A 27,285-nucleotide genomic window follows, 5' to 3' on the forward strand; every position below is an offset into this window, starting at 1 on the left:
GTGTATATTGCTGTACTTCCAAATACACACACACACACACACACACACACACACACACACACACACACACACATATATATATATATACACACACACACACACACACACACACAGTTATGTCTCCATGACTTTAGAGGACACTACATTGATATCCTGGAGACTTACTCTACCCTGAAACTAAACCTAGCCTAAATTTAAACTGACCCCCAACATAAAACTAAACCTAAACTTAACCTTGACTTTAACCTTAAAGAAGACAGATTTAGATCCCCATTACACCAGCTATACCTGGACACACACACACACACACACACACACACACACACACACACACACACACACACACACACACACACACACACACACACAGACACACACACACACACACACATCAAAGGAACATTGTAACTTTACCATCAGTAAAGACATAAAATGGTTTTGATGAAATGGCTTTGATGACATAGTTATGCACTTGGACATTACAGGACATTTCAGTAAAGACATAAAATGGCTTTGATGAAATGGCTATGACCTTGGACATTACAGGACATTCTACACATACATATGACTGCAGCATCTTACTCACACCATTTCCTACTGATCACCTTGTGGCTTACAATTGTCAGGAGGAGAAGTTGTAAACCAGCAACAAACAGCTGAACAATATTATTGCTCCTGATTCAAACTGATCACCATGGCCAACAGCGGAATAACTACTGGACAGGTCAAACCTCAGCACAAGTGCAGGGATTGCCGGGCATTTAAACGAGATGTCAACTATCTTGAACATCTGTTAGGCAAGGAGAGGGCCCGTTGTCGCCAAAACCGAGAGTGGAGAATCACTCTTTGCCAAGCGCTGGATGAGGCCCATGCACAGTTGGCCAAACTGCAACCCCCGAAAGAAAGCTACTGCGACACGGACAAAGAAATATGGCAGCCTGAGGATTGGGAGGAGGAGGGTGACTGGGATGAAGAAGCCCAGCAGCCTGAGGATTGCGAGGAGGAAGGTGACTGGGATGAAGAAGCCCAGCAGCCTGAGGATTGCGAGGAGGAAGGTGACTGGGATGAAGAAGCCCAGCAGCCTGAGGATTGCGAGGAGGAAGGTGACTGGGATGAAGAAGCCCAGCAGCCTGAGGATTGGGAGGAGGAAGGTGACTGGGCTGAAGAAGCACAGCAGCCAGAGGAGACCACCAAGCAGAACCAGGAGACAGACCTCCACACATATTACAAGGAGCTGCAGGAGGCTAATATAATCATCCAGCAGAAGTTTGCTTTTGAGCTGCAGGTTGAGAGGAGCAAAAATGAGGCTCTCCTGGATGAACTGCAGAAACTGAGAGCTTCAAACAATGAAATCATTCAAAGTAATGAAGCGGACAACCTCACAGCCCGGCAGCAGGCCACCCACCTGAAGGCTGAGCTTGAGAAAGTATTCAAGTCTCAGATGCGCACCTTCGAGGCTGAGCAGAACCTCCTCCATCTGCAGGTAATGGAGGAGATGAGATGTCTCCGCAAAAGTGCTGCTGAGGAAAAAGTGCTTCTGCAGAGACAAGTGGAGGAACTGACGTCCCAACTCTCACTGAAGAAGGAGAGCAAGCATCAGGAGTGGCAGGAGGAGAAGGGAGAAGCAGGAGGAGCAGCAGGAGAAGGAGGAGTTGAAACAGCACGACATGCAGGAGGAGGAGAGCCTGTGGAAAAATCTGCAGATAAAACTGTATTAAATAACCAGCAGGAGTCCCTCTCTGATGTGCTCCCTGCTCCAGAACCTGTGGAGACTGAGGCGTCTGAGGAGACGCCCAAAAAGAAGAAGTCTTCAATCTGGAAGAGAATCAGACAGACTCTGGGACTGAGGAGGAGGAAGAAGCAAAAGGACGCTGCACCTCACAACTAATTCACACCTCACATTTATTCACCTGTGCTTCTAATATTACAACTAATATTCAGTCACCTTTACTTTGTTGACAAAGTGACTGTATCTCATTGCTATGCTGTACCTCAGATGAAACCGGGATTTTTTGAAGTATCTTTGGTGATGCAACAAGAGGATTAGATTATCTGTAGCGGACAAAATGTTTGAGGAAACATGATGCAAATGTATCCATTTCTTGCTCTGGAAAGGTTTCTCTTGTGCAGTCAGATCACTTGAAAGCGCACTTGAATGTTCCAACAGGGAGAAACAGACTCTGTTTACAGCTGCTTCACTATGTGACTGTGTCTTTGACAATGAATAAATACAGTTGGCTCACTGTGGTGGATTATGTGACTCAGTTTCAATTCTCAGCGGTTTCCTGGAGGGTAGAAAATTAACACTTTGGAAAATGGGAACAATTGATATCATTGTTTGTCATTAATGAGCTCAATACTCAACATGGTTCTTTATTGTTTTCATCGAATACAGTCAGTTTGCCAAATATATTGGACCTCCACTAATTAATAGGCAGAACAATATTTAGAACTTCAAATAATGATTAACTTTTTTGTATCTATATTGTAAAATTTCCTTCATGTTTAAAGGTTCAGTCTGTGAGATTTAGTGGTGAAGTTGCATGTTGCAGCTGAACACCCCTGACCTCACTGAAAGAGAACCTGTGGTAGCCTTCGGTTGTCATAACAACTCGTAAGGGGTTTAGTTTGTCCAGTTGGGACTCCTGATGTAAATATAAAGTGTTTAGATACAAAGGGCCCATTCTAGGGTAAAGCAAACAACAATTTGTACAGTTTAGATGAAACACAGGATTATTTCAGCGTTCTGCCAATAGATCCCTTTCTCTTAAATCGTACATACTGAACGTATAAATATTGAAAAGTCACGAGGAACACAGAAAATGCAACCAATAGGGACCATGCAGCAGATGCTTGCTGTTTGTTTTTTGGAAACCAGTACCGGCTGTAGTTCTGCAAACTATGTAGGTTAAATAATACAATCACGCCCTAATAGTGGAGGGCTGGTCGGTGTAAACACTGGGAGATTGATGTTAAACATCAGAGAAATGGCATCTCAACCTTTCTGTTTAGGGGAGGATTCATAGAGAAGCCTCATACGTGGGAAAACATAGTTATTTAGGAGATAACATTTTAAGCTTTTGAAAAGTCGATAATAATGCACATTAAAGATCTTCTCCATGATGGAGACAATGACAATTTACATTTGAATGATCTTTGCTTCAATTTTCATGTAAATCCAAACATTTCTTTCTTTATGCAAACTTAAAATGAAAATAAAGTAAATTGGCTTGCGTTATACAATACAGTAATTCTAACATTGATCTGGATCGACACCACATGAATTGAACGGGTTCTTCCCTGACCCACACCCCATCCTCTCTTTGTGGTAGTCTGTCCGGTAGGTTTTGTGTAACCCTCAGGAACAAACAACAAAACTAGCAAATACAACTAAACTGATGGCCCCAGGAGTTTGATAAGTCATCAGTAGCATTAACCGTAATCTTAATGCACATCATAGTTATTTATATTATTTGTTTATTTAATTGATCTGAAACACAACATAGTAATGTGCAAAATATATACCCCACTAGTGTATATTGCTGTGCTTCCAAATACACACACACACACACACACACACACACACACACACACACACACACACACACACACACATCAAAGGAACATTGTAACTTTACCATCAGTAAAGACATAAAATGGTTTTGATGAAATGGCTTTGATGACATAGTTATGCACTTGGACATTACAGGACATTTCAGTAAAGACATAAAATGGCTTTGATGAAATGGCTATGACCTTGGACATTACAGGACATTCTACACATACATATGACTGCAGCATCTTACTCACACCATTTCCTACTGATCACCTTGTGGCTTACAGTTGTCAGGAGGAGAAGTTGTAAACCAGCAACAAACAGCTGAACAATATTATTGCTCCTGATTCAAACTGATCACCATGGCCAACAGCGGAATAACTACTGGACAGGTCAAACCTCAGCACAAGTGCAGGGATTGCCGGGCATTTAAACGAGATGTCAACTATCTTGAACATCTGTTGGGCAAGGAGAGGGCCCGTTGTCGCCAAAACCGAGAGTGGAGAATCACTCTTTGCCAAGCGCTGGATGAGGCCCACGCACAGTTGGCCAAACTGCAACCCCCGAAAGAAAGCTACTGCGACACGGACAAAGAAATATGGCAGCCTGAGGATTGCGAGGAGGAAGGTGACTGGGATGAAGAAGCCCAGCAGCCTGAGGATTGCGAGGAGGAAGGTGACTGGGATGAAGAAGCCCAGCAGCCTGAGGATTGCGAGGAGGAAGGTGACTGGGCTGAAGAAGCACAGCAGCCAGAGGAGACCACCAAGCAGAACCAGGAGACAGACCTCCACACATATTACAAGGAGCTGCAGGAGGCTAATATAATCATCCAGCAGAAGTTTGCTTTTGAGCTGCAGGTTGAGAGGAGCAAAAATGAGGCTCTCCTGGATGAACTGCAGAAACTGAGAGCTTCAAACAATGAAATCATTCAAAGTAATGAAGCGGACAACCTCACAGCCCGGCAGCAGGCCACCCACCTGAAGGCTGAGCTTGAGAAAGTATTCAAGTCTCAGATGCGCACCTTCGAGGCTGAGCAGAACCTCCTCCATCTGCAGGTAATGGAGGAGATGAGATGTCTCCGCAAAAGTGCTGCTGAGGAAAAAGTGCTTCTGCAGAGACAAGTGGAGGAACTGACGTCCCAACTCTCACTGAAGAAGGAGAGCAAGCATCAGGAGTGGCAGGAGGAGAAGGGAGAAGCAGGAGGAGCAGCAGGAGAAGGAGGAGTTGAAACAGCACGACATGCAGGAGGAGGAGAGCCTGTGGAAAAATCTGCAGATAAAACTGTATTAAATAACCAGCAGGAGTCCCTCTCTGATGTGCTCCCTGCTCCAGAACCTGTGGAGACTGAGGCGTCTGAGGAGACGCCCAAAAAGAAGAAGTCTTCAATCTGGAAGAGAATCAGACAGACTCTGGGACTGAGGAGGAGGAAGAAGCAAAAGGACGCTGCACCTCACAACTAATTCACACCTCACATTTATTCACCTGTGCTTCTAATATTACAACTAATATTCAGTCACCTTTACTTTGTTGACAAAGTGACTGTATCTCATTGCTATGCTGTACCTCAGATGAAACCGGGATTTTTTGAAGTATCTTTGGTGATGCAACAAGAGGATTAGATTATCTGTAGCGGACAAAATGTTTGAGGAAACATGATGCAAATGTATCCATTTCTTGCTCTGGAAAGGTTTCTCTTGTGCAGTCAGATCACTTGAAAGCGCACTTGAATGTTCCAACAGGGAGAAACAGACTCTGTTTACAGCTGCTTCACTATGTGACTGTGTCTTTGACAATGAATAAATACAGTTGGCTCACTGTGGTGGATTATGTGACTCAGCGGTTTCCTGGAGGGTAGAAAATTAACACTTTGGAAAATGGGAACAATTGATATCATTGTTTGTCATTAATGAGCTCAATACTCAACATGGTTCTTTATTGTTTTCATCGAATACAGTCAGTTTGCCAAATATATTGGACCTCCACTAATTAATAGGCAGAACAATATTTAGAACTTAAAATAATTATTACCTTTTTTGTATCTATATTGTAAAATTTCCTTCATGTTTAAAGGTTCAGTCTGTGAGATTTAGTGGTGAAGTTGCATGTTGCAGCTGAACACCCCTGACCTCACTGAAAGAGAACCTGTGGTAGCCTTCGGTTGTCATAACAACTCATAAGGTTTGTAGTTTGTCCAGTTGGGACTCCTGATGTAAATATAAAGTGTTTAGATACAAAGGGCCCATTCTAGGGTAAAGCAAACAACAATTTGTACAGTTTAGATGAAACACAGGATTATTTCAGCATTCTGCCAATAGATCCCTTTCTCTTAAATCGTACATACTGAACCTTTAAATATTGAAACGTCACGAGGAACACAGAAAATGCAACCAATAGGGACCATGCAGCAGATGCTTGCTGTTTTTTTTTTGGAAACCAGTACCGGCTGTAGTTCTGCAAACTATGTAGGTTAAATAATACAATCACGCCCTAATAGTGGAGGGCTGGTCGGTGTAAACACTGGGAGATTGATGTTAAACATCAGAGAAATGGCATCTCAACCTTTCTGTTTAGGGGAGGATTCATAGAGAAGCCTCATACGTGGGAAAACATAGTTATTTAGGAGATAACATTTTAAGCTTTTGAAAAGTCGATAATAATGCACATTAAAGATCTTCTCCATGATGGAGACAATGACAATTTACATTTGAATGATCTTTGCTTCAATTTTCATGTAAATCCAAACATTTCTTTCTGTATGCAAACTTAAAATGAAAATAAAGTAAATTGGCTTGCGTTATACAATACAGTAATTCTAATAGCTCTAATTTCATCAGGTGGTACACGAAGATACTACTTGAAAGGTACTTATTTTATTCCCTGGTGACGACCACTGCTGATATCTTTCTTCTGATTCTGATCAAAGTTGTAAAAAATGTTCTTTTTTCATGAGCAGGACATATATTGAATAAATCACATCCAACAGACCATTAACATCAACATGCATTTACATAAGAAAGCTGCAGATTATTAATTTTAATATTGCTTTGGTCTATATCTTGAGGCGCACTGCTCCAGAGCTGACAGACGCTGGTATCAGTGATTGAACTCTCAGCGGTTGTACCTTCCCAATTCCTCCCTCCTGAGTTATACCAGATAGCACTGCAGCACCAGTGATGTGTTGAATCTTCTTTATTGGCAGCCTCCACCATCATTTAGATTCCACCTTAACACCAGACCTGGCACCTGAATAAAGATTTCCTATCATGGAGCCTGAGCACAGGCGCCGCGCTCCGAAAATGTGACGAATGCAAATGGGACGAGAGAAATCAAATGTGACTAACGTGTATGGAAACAGAGAAAATCAATTGTCTCCTGGGCAAATGGATGAGCTATTAAAATGATTGTGTGCTACAGGAATATATTATCCTCAGCAGCTGCCAGCAGAGGCAACAGCGGCTCATACTCCAAGTCTGCCTGGCTCAAAAACGAGCTCCCACGAAAGCAATTACTGCATGTGCACACTCTGCATGAGCGGAACATGTGATTTATCTGCCTGCTCTCAAGCTAATAGCTCTTACACATTATCATTATAACAAGCATAAAACATGCAATAAAAATATCCCGGCACAAAACGAAATAAGTGGATTCTTTTAAAGTGGACTTTCAGACCATTAAGGCCTACTTTGTCAAAGTTAATTTGTGTTTGTCTTTCAAAGGAGATGGTCCAGTGATGCTTGAGGCTTGGCTTTAGAGAGACATGTCAATTTTCCAGCTTCAATAATACAAAAGCGTTTGACTTGCACAGACATTTAAGCTTGGGAGCTAGAAACCGATGTTTGAGATCACAATAAAGACATGTTTCTTTCTCTCTCGCAATCCGTCAGTGATATTCAGAAGAAAGAATCAATTAAAGCTCAGACTCCAAAGAAATGTGACATGAAGCATTAATAAAAGGCTTTTATGAAACAATCATGGCTGACTGAAGTTTGGATAAACAGTTTGTCATCATTCTCTGTGGGGTAGAGAGGCTTTAGAGAGAGAGAGGATTCAATCCACTCATCAGATAAACAGTCGCTGGGCTTCAATCGCAGCCTGTTTATTAACACTTCAAAACAATCAGAGCATCTCGGCAGACATGGGAAAGGTTACACAGCGTGGAAATAACACAGATCTCCTTGTTTTTGAAGTAAGAGAACTTAATTATATGAAAAGATATAAACACAATGTACATGATGTCCACGCTCAGTCCCGTTAGCTGGGGAGAAATGTCAGGAAGTACAGCAGTCTGCCTTACGTCTCCACATGATGCTGATGAGGTACTAACCTTCTGAGATGACAGGTTTACTGGAGTCTGACACGTGGACCCATTAAAGTTTTAATAAACTAAATTGTGAAATGGCGCCATGGCCCAGTGTGCTGCGTGACCAATGTCCTTCAGAGGAAATGACACAGCGCACCTTCTCCCTGTTGGACCAGTTAAACGCAGAGTCCACACTGGTGGGGAAATCTCTTCCAACAAGGAGTAATGAAATCATGCTGTCTTTGATGCAGCAGCAGAGTGAGCTCATGATTGCTTTTGATAATTTTTTTTTTAAAACCTTCTGAACACCTAAGGACACCTGACAATAGATCAAAAATAAACACATGAATAACTGAAATAAAAACAAACATTGAAATCAGATTCGGACACAAACTCCCATCAGTTACACATATGCCACACAAGACTAGTTAAAAATATAACAATGGTCAAAATCAGCTGAAGAGACAAAGACACCTAACAGTACATCATGTGTGAACAAAAGTACTGCAGTGACTACAAGTACAACAAATACAAGTACAACAAAGTGTTAAGATCTGATTAGTGAGGGGTAGATTCTGGATAGACTGATCCAAACAGATGAGTGTTGAACAGTCCAATAGGGTCCAGCTGACAGATGTGAGGAGGCAGAGAGCTCCAGAGTCGTGGTGCGGATCAGCTGAAGGCTCCGGAGCCCACAGTGCTGAGTTGTAAAGTGACATAGAGAAAGAGAGCAGGGCAGGGTGAGGGGTGTAGGGTCCAACAGGTGTGTGAGAGCCAGGCTGTGGAGGGCTCTGCAGGTCAGTGAAGCTGGATGAGGAGTGGTGTGATGTGGTCTGTGTATTTGGTGCAGGAGATAATCCCAGCAGCAGGGTTATGGATGGTTTGGAGTCATTCTAATAATAGTAAATATATAGTAATTTAATGGCCAGAGGCCTATTGTTTTCGTCCGTCTGTCCCATTCCCATTTTGAACACATTATATCAGGGATGCCGAAAGGGGATTTCATTACATGGGGCAGAAACATTCAACTAGACTCAAGGATGACCTGAATAGAATTTGGTGGTCAAAGTTCAAAGGTCAATGCCATGGTGACCTCTCAAAGCAAATTGTTTGCCTTATGAATGTGATATCGCCGGAACAGTGTCAGGGAATTATTTTACATTTGGTACAAACATTCCCTTGAACTTTAATTTTGCAGCCCAAGGTTCACGGTGGACTCGCACGATATCTTAAGATCAGCTTTAGGCACTAGGGCTCAAAGATGAACTGATTCGATCGTGGTGCCTGGAGGCTGGCTGGCGGAAGCATACAACCACAGTGCCGTAATTCTAGGTTTTGCTGAGACAGCTTATTGCCACTGGTGGACACAATGTTGTTGAATGTGGAGCGGGGGGGGGGGGAACCATTATTTGTATGTTGATTTGCGTGAAACCAAAACAATTAGCTGAAAGACACAGAAATGCTCTGAAGAGCTGAGGGAAGGATTTAAGAGGTTTGCAATTATGTGTGGATTATTCTCCGTGAGCAGTTCTCTTCGTAGTACTGACGAGCCATCGTTCGCACAGAAATATTGATTAGAGCAGCATTGAAGGAGTTCTTCAGTATTTACTTGTGACACATATGTTCATGTTTACGTTTGTACTATGTTGTGTTGCCACTTTTTCTTCAGTGAACGATCTGAAAAGCACCACTATTGTAGTGACAGACACATGCGGGAGCGGTGGTGGGGGTCCTCTCTTACTGCTGTGTGGTGTCGGGGTTACATGCTCAGCGAAGACACGTAAACACACAGATGTGTAGAATGACACACATGCAAACACAGTCTGCACTCAAAGTCACGTGAGACACTGAGGCCTCGTCGCAAGTGGGCATGTGTCCCAAACCGCAGGGCGCAGTTCCAGCAGCAGGCTTCTAGATGAAGGTCTCCGTGAGCACATGCATACGGAGACGCACACGCTCGTTCACATGTGTGACAACACAGCAGCCCTCACGGCGCCTCCTGCTGCTGCTCCTGGCCAGCTATGAGACATGGCCTGCTGGCTGGAGAATGGCAGAATTGTGTGTTTGGGCCATCTGCTGCTTAGACTGATATAGATATCACACACATACGCTCACACACGGGATACACAAGAAGTAATGCTATAGGCATACTGAACATTACGGTGGTTATTATCCATGTATACCACATGTTGAGAGTTTATAAGCCACTGAATGAGGAGAAGTTGAGATGGTCATGTGAGGCGTCAAAATACAGTGACGTGACAATATAGCAAAATGAGGCATCCATGTTTGGTATTCACACACTTCTATATCATGAAAAGCTTTTAGAAAAGTCATTTTCCATGTTATGATCATTATTTGGATGTTGATATGATGACTATTTGGCATTCATATAATGAGCTGTGCATCTGAATAAAATGATGTTTACATAAATGCAATTAATTTAGCTCATTTAAAAGTTCTGCATAGTATTTTAATCTTGGTTCTTGAAATAAACTCATAGCCAATAACACAGAAGTAGCTCATTTACACAGTGAGGGTAAAAGTTGAGATAAGGCTCCAACTCTCCCAACTCTGAATAACTGGAGGTTGTCTTATTAACTCTGCTGAAATCATACTATGTGTATACATATATATATATACTGTATATAGCTTGATTTCTTGGTAAGGTGAGGGTTCTTGCAAGTGAAGACTGAGGGCAGTCTGTATTCTCAGAGAAGCTTTGAGGATTCACTTGGAAGTTTTAATTTCAGAGAATATTGTTTTTTTTCATAAATGTATGACTTAAATCTCAGAGTAAACGTTTTTTTTGTCTTATGACTAATGTCAGAAGAGTTTTTCTCGCAAAATTACTCCAGCTCTGTAGTTTTTCACCCTACAATTCCACACACAGGCTTTGGTCAAATTATGACATTTTGAAGTATATTATTATATTATGTGTAAACTTTATGTTTCAGAGCATTTCTCTTCCTGAAAGACCCCCTCACCTTGTTTTCTTTTACCAATAGGCTGAAATATAGCAGCAGCCTTTCTCTACAAGATGGAGTTTTATTGCTGGATTTTCAAGTCGAGTCTCCTCAGAGTCAGAACAATAAAGGGAGTAAGCATCAAGCGCCAAACAAACCAGGAGAGGAGACTCATATAATGCCAGGGTCACATTTTATTGACATCTCTTTCCTGCAATTATGAATAAATAAATCTTCTTTCTCACTCAGCTTCTTGCTATGAGCAGTTGGATCCTCACATTTGTTTTTATTGGGCTATGACAGGATTTTTTCCTTGTAGCTTTTGTATGTGCACTTTGCTTTTTGTAGTTTGTGGTCATTGTCAGTCAAATCTGAAAGCAATAATCAATTTAGTGTAATCATTTCTTGTATTTTGCAGTAATCCATATTGTTGGATTGCATGATTAATAAGCACTTCTATTTGTCCACTGCCTTCAGGTCTTTCTCCAGCCTACCAGATAACAGTGAGGAAGCCAGAGCCAGGTACCTCTACAGGCAGTGGGTGGGACTCGGCTTGACTGACGTCCATCTATCCAATCACACAGTCCTCCTCAGCCTGCCTGGTTCCACACCCAACACAATCACTGACAGGTCTAGTCACCAGTGTTTCCTGCCAAACGGGACCCCCTGTGACCAGCGTGGCCCAAACGACCTGCCGAGGCAGCAGTTCTCTTACGCAGCCTACTCCGCTGTTGGAAGTCTACAGGTACGATTTCCATACCTTGAGATTTGGGTTAACCTCCGTGCAGCTGCACTCTCCTCTTGCTTTTCCTCCCCCTTGCCACCTTCGTATTGTGAGATTATCTAAGTCCCCAGCCTCTGGCCACTGAAGGGTCAGCACTTAAGGTCATTGGGAGAGGTTATGGCTTCAAACACTACAGCTTGGCAAGCCACAGTTCAGGGTCCAAGGGTATTACAGCACTTTGAAGTCCTGCAAGTGCCAAGAGTAAAGATGATATTTATATTTGTATTTTCTGGTGAAAAACTGATTTGCTACATAGAGAAGAGTCCTGTAAATGACCTGCTACTGTACATTACTTGCTAAAGAGCTGGGGATTGTCCGCAGTATTTAACTGTCTCATTATCTCAGCAGGTTTTAACATGAATAGTGATTATTTATTAGCCAATACCACTGATATAAGATTTTAAATGTCCCTATCTTGCGAGGAGAAGACCATAAATGTGGTCAAATCTGTAACTTGTTCCACTAATACAAAGCAATGGGTAGACAATAATTAGAGTTGTGTGTTCAGCGATCCCCTGAAAAATGTGAGTGAATTCTCATGCATTCGTAGCAAAACAGAAAGGAAAGTCTTTGCCTCTTTTTAATTTCTAATGAGGGAATTCTGAGCCTTGCCGAGTATTTAGATGGATCTTATCCAGTGACAGTGATGGATTGATCGATCACACTGAACTGAGCAGTGTGTCACACCGCAGTGTAAGTGAGTTTTTACAAGGAGTGGAAATAAACATCCCAATTAAGAGAGAGAGAGAGAGAGAGAGAGAGAGAGAGAGAGAGAGAGAGAGAGAGTCATCGTGGTCCTAGAGACGCTGGAATTAACACAGAGGCAGTTTTAGCACATGCCTGTCTGTCCGTCTGTCCGTCTGTCTCTCTGTGGACCAATTTTGACACAGTGAGAGTGCCACAACTGTGCAAGATGAAGTCATGGAACATTGTGTGTATTGATGCCTGAACGAGAACAATAAATTGTGCAACAAATGTGTGTCACCACCTTAAAAAACTATTTAATTAATCATATTCAGTTATATCTATAGGTCAAAAATTGTTGATGTTCAAATTACTAACTTTGAAATTTGAAAGAAGAAAGGAAAAGTGTTCCTTTCTATGCAGCACTTGATATGCGTTGCAGAATGAAACAGTGTATTTTCACTGGATTCAACTTTGGTATACTATAGAGTTTCATTTTCTTATGAATAGAACAGAAGGACAAATTTTCTTGGTAGGGTGCCTGAGGCCCTATTTTCAAGACAAGAGGTAGTTCACACACATTACACAATACACTTAGATAAGAATAGACTGCAGGATTACAACAGCACCAGCCGACTTGATGCAGAAATCTTCAACATGGTATTTGTTTCATGCTTGATGCACTGTGGATCTTTCCCACCATCCTTCAGGAATGAGAAGGTTAATGGAAGTCATTATGCATGTAGTCCGCCCGCACTAGCAGACACACACACACACACACACACACACACACACACACACACACACACACACACACACAAAGAAATATAGTCACACTATTTTTAGAGGGCTTTACTTCTCTGTATCCTGGGAACAGAGAAAAGGGTTGAAGGAGACGCTTGTTATTCCCTTGAGCCTCTGCCCGGCCTGAGGACAGATGAAAAGTTGCAGTCAGTCTCTGAATACCAAGTTTTCCTCCTCTTTTTCTCTCCCCGCCTCTCCCCTTGCTCTCCTTCCTCCGCTTTGCTCGATCCATCCAGCTGTCCACTCGTCGGAGTCTACCCACAGGAGGGTCACAGTCATCCATCACCAGATTATTTCCCAGCTCCGTTGCTGCACGCTGCCTTGAATTAAGCGGCGGTTTGCTGGATCTAAACATGGCTTTCAGACAATTAAACATGGCTGTTGTGTTGGATGGATGGCGGCCCAGTGCAAGTATACTGGGATAATAAGTCCTGCTCTTGGTGGCACTGTTTCGCTGGTGCTGCAGGGACTATGCTCTAACACACAATATCTGAAGGATGCATCGTGTCTCTCTCTCTGTGTGTGTGTGTGTGTGTGTGTGTGTGTGTGTGTGTGTGTGTGTGTGTGTGTGGGAAGCAAGAGAGTGCTGTTTGTGGGTCTGGTCAAGTCAAGTGTGATTGAGTCTCACAACATGTCGGTTGGGTGCAGGTATTAATAAACCCTGACATGTGCATCCCTTGAGCTTGTTAGTGCTTGCATTCTAAAAACAATCTTCCATAAAACTTCAGCATATTTCTACGATAATTTTGCAAAAGCATGGTCTCATCTAGCCTCTAATTAGTGCTGCCTATGCATGTTGTGTGTGTAAATCGCCTGAGAAGCAAAAAATTGCAACCAGTAACTTGTGTCTAGTTCACCAAGGCAGCACAGTTTAATAAATACAAATTTAGTGTTTACTAACTTAGTAATGAGCTACACCATAATGATGTCCACACTGCTGAAGACTGTATGCCTGATGCATTTGATGATGCCTGATAGTAAATTTAATTTTGTTCATCATTCATTTAGAAATTGTTTGAGGACATTGTCTGGAGTCCTCGATGAGGATTTGATATTGAGGGAGACGGAGCTCTGGAGCTGTGAATTGAGGAGACGGGTGGGCTCCACCTGTGTGTAATCTATTCATTTATGATATGTGCAGTTCAGAGCAATAGTAATATATTCATTATTAAAATATGAATTCACTATTTCTATAGCAACCGGTAGCAATACTGCAGCAGCAGTGCGAGCAAAGGGGATGATGGGAAATTTCTCTCTGCTTAAATAGACCACCTGATAAGGTGGGTGTGTATAATAGATGGTTGTGGAGAGTGAGGTATGTCACATGATGTATGTCACATGATTGGAGCAGCGCAGCTCGAGTTGGCTGCCTGAACTATTGCTCGCAATGGGTCGCTCCATTTCAGACTTCTTTCAAGTAATTTATTTTGTCCAATTGACACTAACCCATGGGTCCATCCTGATATAAATACTTCCTAAAACTGCAATAGCTAATAGGCAGAGGAGAGGGAGGGGATAATAATTTTTAACTTGCTTATTCATGGTTACATAGCAGCTCAGTCATGGAGAATCTAATCTTCATGTAAACAGCTTAAGACCTTAAATGGATTCTGAGTTCGCTGGGTTACTGCAGACAAGCAACCATTCAAAGTGTCTCATGATGTGACACCTCCATTAGACTGAGTCCGAACTGTTGGACAGAGTGGACACGGTGGGGTTTGACCCTGTGACCTTCGGCTTACAGGGGATGTTTTTCAGAGTAATGATGCCAGTTGCCTGAAAAACCTACGCTTTCACTTGGCACTACAGGGGACTGCTTTTACTAATCGCATACCAGCACATGGTAATGTACTGTATGTTATGGCGTTACAGCAGACTGTGTGTTTTGCACTTGTAAAGAACATGTTGGAAAGAATACAACTGTAGAATTTCTATTCAGTTTACGAGTAAATAGGAATATTTCATTAGTAGCCTTCATTGTGCAGAACACGAGAAGCACAGGAAACAGAATGTGGGGTTATTTATTCTTGAGTGGGAGAAGAACCAGTATTGAAGGATAGTATCAGTTGTGGAAAGCGACAGACCGAGTCGTCAGAGGAGCCATATAACTTGTGAAGAACACGCTGAGAAAATACACAAGCAGCATCCCGGGCGACATCAACATCCATGAAGTGCAGAAAGTCATTCTGGTGCAGTACACATTCACCAGAGGGTGTTATCCATCAAGTGAAGCGAGAGAGCAGCCCCCCCCCCCCCCCCCCCCCCCCCGCGGGGGCCTCAGGACCATCTGGTCACAGCTGTAAGGACATGTAAGAACATGTAAGACACACATGAATAAGTTGGTAGAGTAAGTAAATACTGCATGGACTTACACTGTAACAGATGGTAACTTGTGATTTTTGAAATGAATTTCCAGGATAAATAGCAGAACATGTTCTCGGGCTTGATATTAATTGTACTACTTATATATAAATGGACATTCTATTCAGTCAGTTTGCCCGTCTCAATAACTTTAACCAGTACTGTTACTCTTAAATGAATGAAGCTGACTTGTCCACTAAATATATGGCGTAACTTAACAGACCATATTATAAACCTTGTTAAAAATAGCCCCAAAAATATGATCCTGCGCCAAACCTGAGTACATGACCACCTCCCTACAACTGCCCTGTTTGAACAATTTTACTGGATACTGCATTTATAGTAAAGAAATGATAATACATCTTATTTATGTGCCACTTATTAAGCTTCAGGAAAAAGTTATTTGTGCATGAAAAGAAAACCATGAAACAAGCCTACAAAATTTTGGAAAACGACGACATATTTATCAACAGCACTGAGTCCATACACTGATACATTGATGAACAAATACGATATTGTTATAAATGAAGTCAAATAAATTAACATAAACTGTAACAAGATAAATATAAGATTAAATGTGGCTCAAAGGGAAATATGCTCCCTTACAGCAGGTCAAATCAAGGAAAAATAATTAGCAAGGGAAAATGCAATTGTCAAAGATAATCTTACTTGAAGTAAATATGAACTGTATTTCTTTAAGATATATGAAATAATATATTAAAAAAATAAGACAACAGGAACTATTAGTTTTATAAAAACATATATAATAATTAAAATGAATTACATTTAAAAAGAGTAAAAGGTAAAAATAGTAAGATCTGATAATGGAGATGAGACATTAATCCTGTGCAGGTGAGTCTAAAGGATTTAAGCAGCAGCGGAGTGGAGTCTGCAGATGACAGTTTGGTTGCTGGGACAGCTAAGAGTTTTTGATCAGGTGATCTAAGGGGCCTGTTGGGCTTTAAGAAAATAATAACTCTTTAATATATTCTGGGGCCAGGCCATTGATGGCCTTGTAGGTAATTAATGTATTCTAAATTAAATGGGCAGCCAGTGCAGTGATGCCAAAACTGGACTGATAGGAAAAGATGGGATCCTATTGGCTACCCCTTATGGGAGCCTTCATCCCCCAATACTTTCACAAATCATTTATTTGTTTCGTAGGAAAGCTTCCTTTAGAATGACCTTGTGTACTAATTTTGTCTTGGAAAAGTGCAGTATTTGAAGTAAAAGTAGTAGTTGAAGCTTTAAATTAATTAATAACTTTCAAGATTCTATATTTAACATGTACTTTTACAAACTGCTGTTTGGTTTCATATAGCTGTGTTTTATTTTACCCAATCGACTTGTTGTTGTACCTGTTTTTTTTTTGTTGTCCTCTGAGTCATGGTTTGACCTGTTAGCTCTTTTGACAGGAATGATTTATGTAGAGGACAAATTCAATTCACTTCAGATCCAGCGGGATGCAAATGACAAAGTGGAAGGTAAGATGGGGTAAAGGAGCAGGCTTCATTATGTGACTCAACATGGCAACACCAAAAACCTCATTGATGCTTTATACAGTAAATCATTTTAAGCCTTTCCATGGAAAAGCTGCAGGCAAAACCCGATATTCACTGCACCTGTTGTCCTCTCCCCCAAACACACCAACTTCTCTTCTTCTGTAGTTTGGATACAATTGGATATATTCATTTTTCCTATTCAGTGCACTTGTGGAGAAAGGAATTGGAAGTTTTCATAGCACCCAATGAGCTTCGGTAGTGGTTAAACTTGTCAAGCTTTGCTACCAGATCACTGTATTCTCTGTCCACACCGACATGGGCCAATGCAAGCTGAGCATGTGACAAGGGAAACCATTAACCCTAACCCTACCATTTTCTAACTGAAGAATTTCAAAAAAGAGAAAGGTGGCTCACGCCATGCTGCCTGGTCAAGCAGAGTGGAGTGCTAGTACCCCAAACCAGTAAAGGGCAGTGAGATGAAATGGTAAAAGATAGCCGTGACATAAAATTTGACTAATAAGAAAGGAGGAGAATTTTTTCCCTTTGTGAAATAGTTGACATATCAGCTGTGATCGTTTTTGAGTGTATTTGAGAGGTTGGGAACCTCATTGTTTGAGGAAAGATGTCTGAAATGCTGCAATTTATTGGAAGCTGCTTTTTTGCTGGACACGTTTGGTCACCCTCACTGCTATTCCAAGACTAAAAGATGGATCTTGATCAGTGTCTTGACTGACTGGACAATGACTGGTCATGATGGCCACCACCATCATTTGCCATGGAAAGAATTGAGGACACAAGTGGGAGCCCAGCTGCTCTGAAGAGCCTCAGTTGGTTCATGGGGGTTGAAGCATCTTGGCCAAAGAGGACTCTCTGAAGAGCAGCACAATTGGTTCTTCCTGTGTCAAAACTGAAAGCTTAGAACATCAGAGTACAGCTGATCTCATGGGCAAAGGGTTGAATATTTCATCGAGAGGGAGAGAGCGAGAGAGAGAGAGAGAGAGAGAGAGAGAGAGAGAGAGAGAGAGCAGGAAGGTGGATGCAGGAGACGGTTAATGGAACTGCTGAGCTACAGAGCATAGTACCAGGCTGACAGAACCTATGCCATCAGTCTATGCCTTTGGGAGACAAACACAGCCAAGTCAGTGAGGGCAGGAAGCTATGTTTGGGTCCTCCTCTGAAGGTCTCCCCCATCCCCTTGTCCTCAAGCTGACTCTGCTGCCTGGAGGGTTGGTGCCAGGCACAAACTAAAGGTTCCATCTGCAGGCAGGGGACATGCACACTGCTGAGGCAGGGAAGATCGTCACAGGGGTAGTGGTGATTAAGGACTTCTCTTCTTTGTAGATCTTTGTTGTATTTATGCGATCACAGTAGGATTTAGGAAGAATCTGGTCATATGATTGGTTCTGGGCTTTTTGCATCTAGTAACACACCTTCTGTTTTTCTCCCTAGACAGTCTAACCTCCTCCACATGCATAAAAACACCCTCACACTTATGTAACCACTAACACACAAACAGCCCACCTAACCAATTATAAATACACCACTACAATGCATTTCTTCATTTTTTCCTTTATTTTTAAACTAGTACTAATACTAATACATCCAGTGGGTCAACAATATGTTGGTAGGCCTATGTGTTTAATACTGTTCGGTACATCTACATCTGTAAGTGCAGTTTTTCCATTCATAACCTCAAAATCAACATCTTGACGATTTGCCTTCTCTGTGTAAACTGCCTTATTTGGAGCCAGCTACATTCTAAACATTATATTTTAATGAATAACTAAGTATATACACAAAACATCAACTATATAAAGACCTAATTACTCTGGAGGCCCTGCCATTTTACTTTGCGTTTGTCGTTTCACTTACTTATATCATCTTTCATCTTTTACAAATGAATCATAAAGTACAGAAGTACAGACTGAACTCACTTTCAGAGCAGCCAAATATCTTTAATGATAAGACACATAGTTCAAATGCTGAGAGACATTTTCCCAAACTGTTTCCCACCAAACCAAAAACAGCCTTGATCTTATTTACAACAGTATACTGCTCTTCAGTCTATATCATTAGTTAATAGACAGGTTTTAAATTAACAAGACACTCAAACTGCCTAATCCCTCATCAACCACAATGCTTTTAATATGTTAAGCTATACTAATAAGATTTGCAATTAAGGTAATTGGGGTTATTTCAAAAAGTAGTGCTATGTCATCACAGTTATCTTCACATAAATCATGACTGCAATTAATATGAACTCTGTCTCTCAGAGCTTAATGGAGTTCTTGCCTTCTCAAGAAAAGCAGTTTTTCCACATTAATATGCAAATATGAGCACAAGTGATTATGAATATTCTGCAGCTACTGTCTCCACAAGAATGAATCCACAGGATTGTGACTCTGGACGGTGAAACAGGGACACCGTTTAGAATGTGGACTTCTTTAAGCTTATAGTGTGACCATGCCCCTCAAATAAGAGTTAGTAATTGTAATTAAAAGTAATATAGCTAAGCCACATTATAAGGCATCTTAGTAGTAATATAATAACCCGAGTTTTTAAGGCTATGATAAAAATAATTTTGCATTAGTAGAGAGTAGAGAAATCCCCCCCTCTTAATGTGACAAAAATACACATGGATTAGACATATTCCTGGTTTACATTAGTCAACATCTGTCTTTTTAAGCTTATAATTTAAGATCAATAGAACAATGTTATTTCATTTTAAGTTAGCTGAAATAATTTCAAAACAGTGGTTTGTCTTTGTAGTGTAATTGGTTTTCTATCTCATGTGCACAGATATTCAGGCTTACCTTTGCACACAAAAACATCTGAGCAGCAAGGCAAACACACACACACACACACACACACACACACACACACACACACACACACACACAAATACTCGCACCACCAGTAATCGGGATCATCGTTATCAGCCAAGTTCGGGTTTTTGACATTTTAAGGAATCTCACAAAATGTTACCAGTCTTATCAGTGTGCCAACACCAAAAGAGTAATTTTTTAATGTATAGTATTTCATTCTGTATTTCTATTTATGTCTCGTTCCAACCTATTTTTTATGACATGACAAATTGAATCAATAACATGTTACATCTCAATTTCAGCTTTACTGAAGTTGAACGTAATGTGCGGTTACTGGCAGCTTGTGAAGTCTGAAGCTTCCCCAACACTCGCCCCCTCTCAGCCTGCCTCTCCTTGTTGTCTGACATAATGACAGTGTGACTGTGAAGACACTTCATTTACTTCATGTGATAAGAGTTAATTACAGGGTGGATCTGAGCAGCCTTCAATCAGCAGACTGCAAACAATCCATGACCTCCTCTGTCTGCTCCTCACATGGCTGTTCTCCTCTTTTCTGTCAGCCTTTCACATGCAGCCAAGAAAGAGAAAATTATACAAATTTATGTTTCACAGATTTGCTATCACTTACTACCCTTCATTTTAATATAGGTAAAGGTTTTCATTTATATATCAAATCGTTCGGGAATAAAGTCAGCTGAGGACTGAAAATATTTAGGAAAAATCTGTTTTTATTTTAATTTGAACAACACTTGTCTCAGTAGTAGTTACATGTTGGGAGTACCAAATACTGATGAAAAATGCACAAAGGAGTAAAATAATGCATAGGTTAATATGTGAGTAATTCAATGAGTTAACAACCTTGTAAATAAAAAAAATTCCGAAATGAATTAAGTGCTTAATAATGTTGTTGTACATTAAGTTTGTTAAACTGTTTATCGAGATGCAGTTATTGTACAGGACTTAACAAGGGTACGTCGTATTGTTTGTCACTGCCTACAGGTGTATTAAGGCTGCACTTTGCCTGTATTGTGCAGCACAGCATGATGCTGAAAACTCCCCATAGGGCAGTGGAGCCCCTCCATGGAAAGCATATGTTACATCTTCTCGATGATATCAGCCAGTGTTGGGATGTAAATCATAACATCTCTTAAATATTACAGTTCAGCTAAAATAGTATAATAAAAAAAATAATAGAAATATAAACAAAAATATATATACCAAATATTAGCTGCGTTGAATTTTAAGTGTCGGCATTAAGTTGAGATAATTAAGCAGGTGACAGTTTCAGTTTGGTTTTAATGGGGATGCTGAGCACATTATCTTTGAGTTGCTTTTTTTTATTTAATACTGTTGAGATTATTTACCTATTACTGTAGCAAAGCTTTATTTTCTCTTACTGCAAAGAAGAAGATGAGCCATGTTTCTGCAGAGATAAAAAATCACACACAGTCAGTCACAAAAGTAACTGGCAGAACTGTCTGTAATGAGCTCATCTGGTAAAAAAAATACAGCACTAAAAGTGGAATCAAAAAATGTGTCAGAGAGAATGTCTTGCCAGTGTGGACGGATTCCTTTTTGAGACACTTTATAAATACAAGCTGGAGTAAAGACTCTTCTCTGGAGAGGGTGTGGATGAACTCTTAAGCTCAGGAAGCCATTAACACCTTGAAATATTTCAATTGCACGACTTTCCGAGTTCTACTTTTCTCGAATGGATTAAATACAGTTTAACAACACCAGCAAGGGCTTCAGCAGATACACTGAATATTTATAATTTGACGGGGGGAAAAAAAATAGTGGCCACAGATACAGTCCGCCAAGAAGCCTTGGTCTTCATCATCCTTCAAATGCTCAATGAAAAACTCTTGAATGTCAGGCTGAGCAAAGAAAAGAACAGGAGAATGATGCTCACTGTCGTAGAGAGGCTACTTAGCCTGTATTGTTAATTTCATTACCTCCCAGAGATGAAATTAAAGAAAAATTTCAGAGATGAAGACGAGAGATGGATCTAGTTCAAGCAGCAACCTCTCGGTGCTTATAGAGGTTACTCTGTATTTCAATTTGCTGCGTCTCATACTGTTCCATGGTCTGCAGTTTAAATGGAGGCCTTTTATGATGCAAATGCAGGCAGGAGTGATAAATCTCTCTCACTCTCCTCTCCTGGGCTCTCCTGATGCAAAAAGATCTGCTCTCTCTCTCTCTCTCTCTCTCTCTCGCTCGCGCGCACACGCACAGACTCAGGCTCCCCCTCGCTCTCATTCTCTCTCTCTTCCCCCGTTTTCTCTCCACTGCAGCATTGTGTTACACTCGCCCCCAGGCCACATGAAAAATGAATCAGACCCAGGTGATGCAGTGAGAAGCCAGGGGAGAGAGAAAGAGAGAAAGAGGGAGAAAATGAGGGAGAGAGATGGCAGACACACAGAAAGAGAGAAAGAGAGGGACAGACCCCAAAAAGTAATGCTTTGACTTTCCTCGACAACTTCTAGGTCACTTTAATTTGGGAGATGACGACACTCACTCAATCTGACACACACACACACACTTGCAAACACACTCTTCGCCAAAGTGATTTCAGTGTGCTGTAAAGAAGTCAGGTGCTATCGCCGTGCTATGCTGTATCAGGAATCAATCAATTGATCAAATCTCTTAATTATTTTAAAAAGAAAGGGCTATAAGATTTGTCTAGTTGCAGAGAAAGACATTTAAAATTTTTCAAATCATGTAGACGTCAGTTTTTAAGTAACTTACATCAAATTTGCTAAACCAAATATTGTGTACCCCTTTAAATTGATCTCAACACGGGCAACCAAAGATGAATTTTGACAAATAAAATGTACAAGGTCATACCATCATTGTATGTTAGCATTTTAGTAACTATATATATATATATGTTTGAGGAAAATGCATTTTGATTTTAAATAGATTTCCTTTAAATTTTGACCATGTGTTGTTGAATCTTGAATCTACCACCATGTATGAAATATGCTTTATAAATTAAACTGCCTTGCCTTACCTCATCAACCACTTAAAGTACTTTACACTACAAGTCAGTGAGCACACAGCTGGCTAAGGCACATGAAGGCATAAAGGCCACCTAACATCTGGCTGGTACATTATTACACACAAATATCTTGGGAAAACATTTGACTAAAGGGCTTTCAGTGAGATATTAGTAATGGCTGATCCCTGGGCCTCTGCGCTGTTTTTCTCCTCATCAGGGAGAGGTGGTGGATGTTCAGTACGGGAGTGTGGATGACCTGCGGAGAGCCAAAGACAGCCTGAACCTCACCAACCGGATTGCCGTGGTCAAGCTCGGCCAAGCACCCTTGCTGTACAAGGTAAGATTAAAGCTGTGCCACCGCTCTGCCCTGCTGATAAGAGAATCACACGTGTGATTTAATGCTCCACTTGAGATTTACCTGATGCTACAGCAGGAAAAAATATTCACTCAGACGGAGGAATGAGATCTTTTGATCTTTAAAAGCAAGAGCATGGTATGACTCAAAACCCAGATCTTCATATAATAAAGGCTTTCTAAAACCAAGTTTCAAAAAATGATCTCAGGTATTTTAATGCACTTGTATCCAGGCAGGCATGGCTCACCGGCCTTTGAAGAAACTGCAGCTGACTGCAAAGCCACCTGGACAGGGCATATTTCATGTCTAGTCATGCACTACTAATTCTTTATATTATATTTGCCGTAAATTGATCATACCTGACTCGTGCGTCTGCACGTCTTCAGTGCAAAGATGTCTGAATCCATTTGCCTTCATAAGAAATAGCATTACCAACGCATTGATTGATTATTCCTCTTTCTGCTTGGATGTGTGCCACATTCTGCTCCAAGCTGTTTTTTTCCCGTCAATTAGAAGATGGCAGGGAAAGTATAAATTCCAAACCAGTTAATCAAAACATAAACATCTACTTACATGTTAATTATGGATTCATTTATCTGCAGTTTCCACTCAATTAAAGTAATTCAATTATGCAAACCTGAATACCTACTCTTGGGGTAAGGTCTTGTGTGAGATGAGAAATGGAAATGTCTACCGTAAGTGGCTTTTAACATAATTACATGTTAGCTCACTAAATACATTTCAACACACAAAGGTAAAATAAAGTGTGATACTGTGCAAAATTGTAATTTTGGATGGGGAATCATAGATTTTTTTCTACCATTGACTTCTTACATTTGATGTTTTGATACTTTACACTACAAATAAACAAAATATATCTCAGAGGTTATTTAAAATGTATCATCAACACAATGTGTGTTGAAGAATCAATATTTCAGATTTAAACACCACCGCTTGTCTATATTAACACGTTACGTTACGTCTCCTGGATACGTCTAGGGGGCAGCTGCAGACAGAGACACAACAATCTAATTCAGGGAGTCAAAGTAAAAGTGAAAAAAAGATTGTTATTGTTCAGCCGCCTGTCTGTGTCTGAACTGGAGTCAAAAGGTTTGCACAAAAGAAATGTGGAGGAAAAATGGGACCATGTGGTTGTGCCAAACAAAATTTATATAACAACAAAACCAGGCCTGACTGCCACCCTTCAATGAAAACAAAACCCAAACAAATAAACAAAAAAACCTCACTTCTCTACAGAAACATAACAAATACATGGGGGGGGGGCACCTTCCAATAACCTGGTGTGACTGGACAACAATAACCCAGGTGTGCGGAAACTGTACAGGGTAGCCTAAACTCACCTATTGTTCTCAACCTTTCTCCACATACCTCTGAACAAGCAGCTAATCAAGACAAAACAGACAACATGGCCAGTCATAGGTGGAGACCAGTCATGCTGATTTAACCTGAAGAGCAAATATGGGAGGAGGAGAGAAAGAAAAGAAACACAGCCAACACTGCTCCTGTCGTGCACATGGCGACCACATGTTTTAAAATTCTGGGAAAAACAAAAACAAGCCAATGTTCCCAAAGTCTGAATAAACTAATGAGCCAACATGGTCAAACAAGTCTGGGGAAAAAAGTTCACTCTTGCACATGAAGTACAACAGTATTATAATAAATTACCCTGCAGTGGACATGTTGTGGTCAGCTGCAGATACAAGGTCTGGGAACCGAAGTCATATGGCCATTGGGTTGGGACTGTTTTGTCAAAGTTAACTTATGTCTCACTTCAGGTCACAAATTGAACTTTTATTGTTTTAACAAATCCAGTCTCTGTAATTACTAGAAAATCATCAAATCATTAACAGCGAAAGCTAAGCCAAACCAATTCCCAGTTTTAATGTTGGGGCTGATGGTTGTATTTTTAGCTTTTTCCTTTGCTTTATTCATCGGATTTTAATCTACTTGTGAATGTGAGGTTGAAGAAAAATAGCTGCTAATGAGCCATAACAGGAGTAAATGGAGGTTACCAGAAAAAAAAAAAGTCGAGAAAATGTTTAAAGAGGAGGTCATCTTACTGAATTTACATTAACACAGCGAGCCTTTTAAAAGTCCATTACAGCAGATATTGACTGGCGTCACATGGGACCCTTCTAGTAACACGCTGCTGACCCATTTTCCCCCCTCGCCCACATTTTGTGACAAATGTGATCATGTGTGCTTCACAATGTCCCCGTGTGTCAGCAGCTGAGAGAAATGATCGTCCTTTACATGTAAGTGGAGAAGAATGATTGATGAGCCTTTTACTCTCACTAATGAGTGTGTGACGGTGACTGCAGGCCCGCTGCTGCACACACACACACAGTTCATATTTGATACACGCACACGTGGAACACATGTTTTGAGCAAGTAGCTGAAATCTCTTAGCTCCATTCATATCAACTCATTTGAGGCAGAGTAGAATCACAATGTGAGCTCATTACTGTATATTGTCATGTTCTTGCACGTCTATTCACAAAAGTGCATCGCCTCATGCTCGTGACTACGAAATATGTGAATGTCAGTCGTGTGTGTGTGTGTGTGTGTGTGTGTGTGTGTGTGTGTGTGTGTGTGTGTGTGTTTGTGTCCTCTCTTACCACAGACAGGCAGACAAATTTGAGCAAAATAGAAGTGAACGAGTGGAGAAACACATATTCTTCCACACAAATACACTGCATGGTACAGTTAAGAAATGAATACCCCATCATCCCCCATGGTATGGTATTAAAATGGCAGGAACAGTTGGTTCACATTTTGTATGAAGACGGCAAGAGAAAGAAAGGGGTCATCGTCGAGACACGGACGGCAGGGCCTTCAGTCGCAAAGGCTCAGCGGGCTCTGGTTCCAGGAGGAACAGCGACTACAGTGACACCTGCAGTTGGATCTCTGGGAAAGAAGTCGGCACGCAGGGTCTGAAGTTGTGGTCGACAGCGTACAGCTGAAGGCCGTCATGCCCGTGCATTGGTGTGATTTGTAACCTCCATCCCAGGAGACTGAGAATGTCAGTGCAGGACATGAAGAGACTGTGTCAGCAAGAACAGGTCTCGCCGACAACCACATAGAGAAGAGGGATGTTATGGTGGAGCTGCAGTGCATAAACCCCCCATCACAAAGATGAATGCAAGAAAACATAAGCACCAGTCCACACAGATGTGGGAGGTGATAGAGAGATATGGTCAGATGAGTCATCCTTCACCATATCCTTCACAAGTGGGTGAGTGCACATGTGACGTGCACTAAGAGAAACATGAGGACCTGAATGTTTGACCCCCACAGTGAGGGGATCGGGTGGTTCTGGGATGCAGTGGGCGGCAGTTTGCTGCTGTGGTTTGCGTCCACTTGTCTCCATCGAGGAAAGGATCACTGCGAATCAATATGAAGTTGTTCTGAGTGAACTTTATTCTGCGATTAGGCATTTCTATTCTGGTGGAAGTGGTTTCTTCCTGGATGACATTGACTATGACATTTGACACCTTTCTAAGACACTATGCTGGTTTTTGCTTTAATGCGTCACCTGTAAGTTCTGATGAAATCAAGTGTGCTAAAGCATAGTGCCTGTGATTCATGTGCACGGACATATTAACATCAGTGTGTTTTATTCTGTCTGCGTGTGTGTGTGTGTGCGTGTGCGTGCGTGTGTGTGTCTGTTTCCAAGTGAAGGACAGTTGTTATGAGAGGGGAATGACCATGGCTGGTGTCACATATTCAATAATAGTCATCCATGCTCGTAAAAAAACAAGGACGCTACATCTCCTATATGGACAACAGTGAAATTCAGCTCTGCACGGAGCAGCTGCAGTGCTCGTCCTCCCACTCACAATCTCCCCTCGACTGTTTCTAAATGAAGCAGCTTAATAAACAGCAATGCAGTATAATCATCAGGAGGAAAACAACAACAAAGTCAGTAGTCACGTCAGTATTTTTTTTACTAGTGCACCAACATACAGACTCACAGAGCAAACACTGCACACTCCCTGCATACACGTATAGACAATGTATAAGATCTGTAAAGACGGACTCACTCTATTATGAGAGTTCTGCAATACGTCCTCCCTTCATGACAGTTGTAATGTGGCAGAAAAACAATCAAATGGTCTCAAGTGAA

At 41.2% G+C, this 27,285-nt stretch overlaps 1 protein-coding gene across 1 annotated transcript in view; it reads left to right on the plus strand.

Annotated features, from left to right (window-relative positions):
- Positions 1-27,285, plus strand: part of LOC117760528 (inactive N-acetylated-alpha-linked acidic dipeptidase-like protein 2) — a 473,414-nt gene that overhangs the window by 240,500 nt on the left and 205,629 nt on the right. Inside the window, exons 8-9 of the mRNA XM_034583636.1 lie at positions 11,300-11,567; positions 23,001-23,120. Of these exons, the coding sequence (XP_034439527.1) occupies positions 11,300-11,567; positions 23,001-23,120 (388 nt within the window). The remainder of the gene's footprint in view (positions 1-11,299; positions 11,568-23,000; positions 23,121-27,285) is intronic.

This window comes from Hippoglossus hippoglossus, chromosome 4 (genome assembly GCF_009819705.1).
Source record: "Hippoglossus hippoglossus isolate fHipHip1 chromosome 4, fHipHip1.pri, whole genome shotgun sequence".
Taxonomy (NCBI): Eukaryota; Metazoa; Chordata; class Actinopteri; order Pleuronectiformes; family Pleuronectidae; genus Hippoglossus; species Hippoglossus hippoglossus.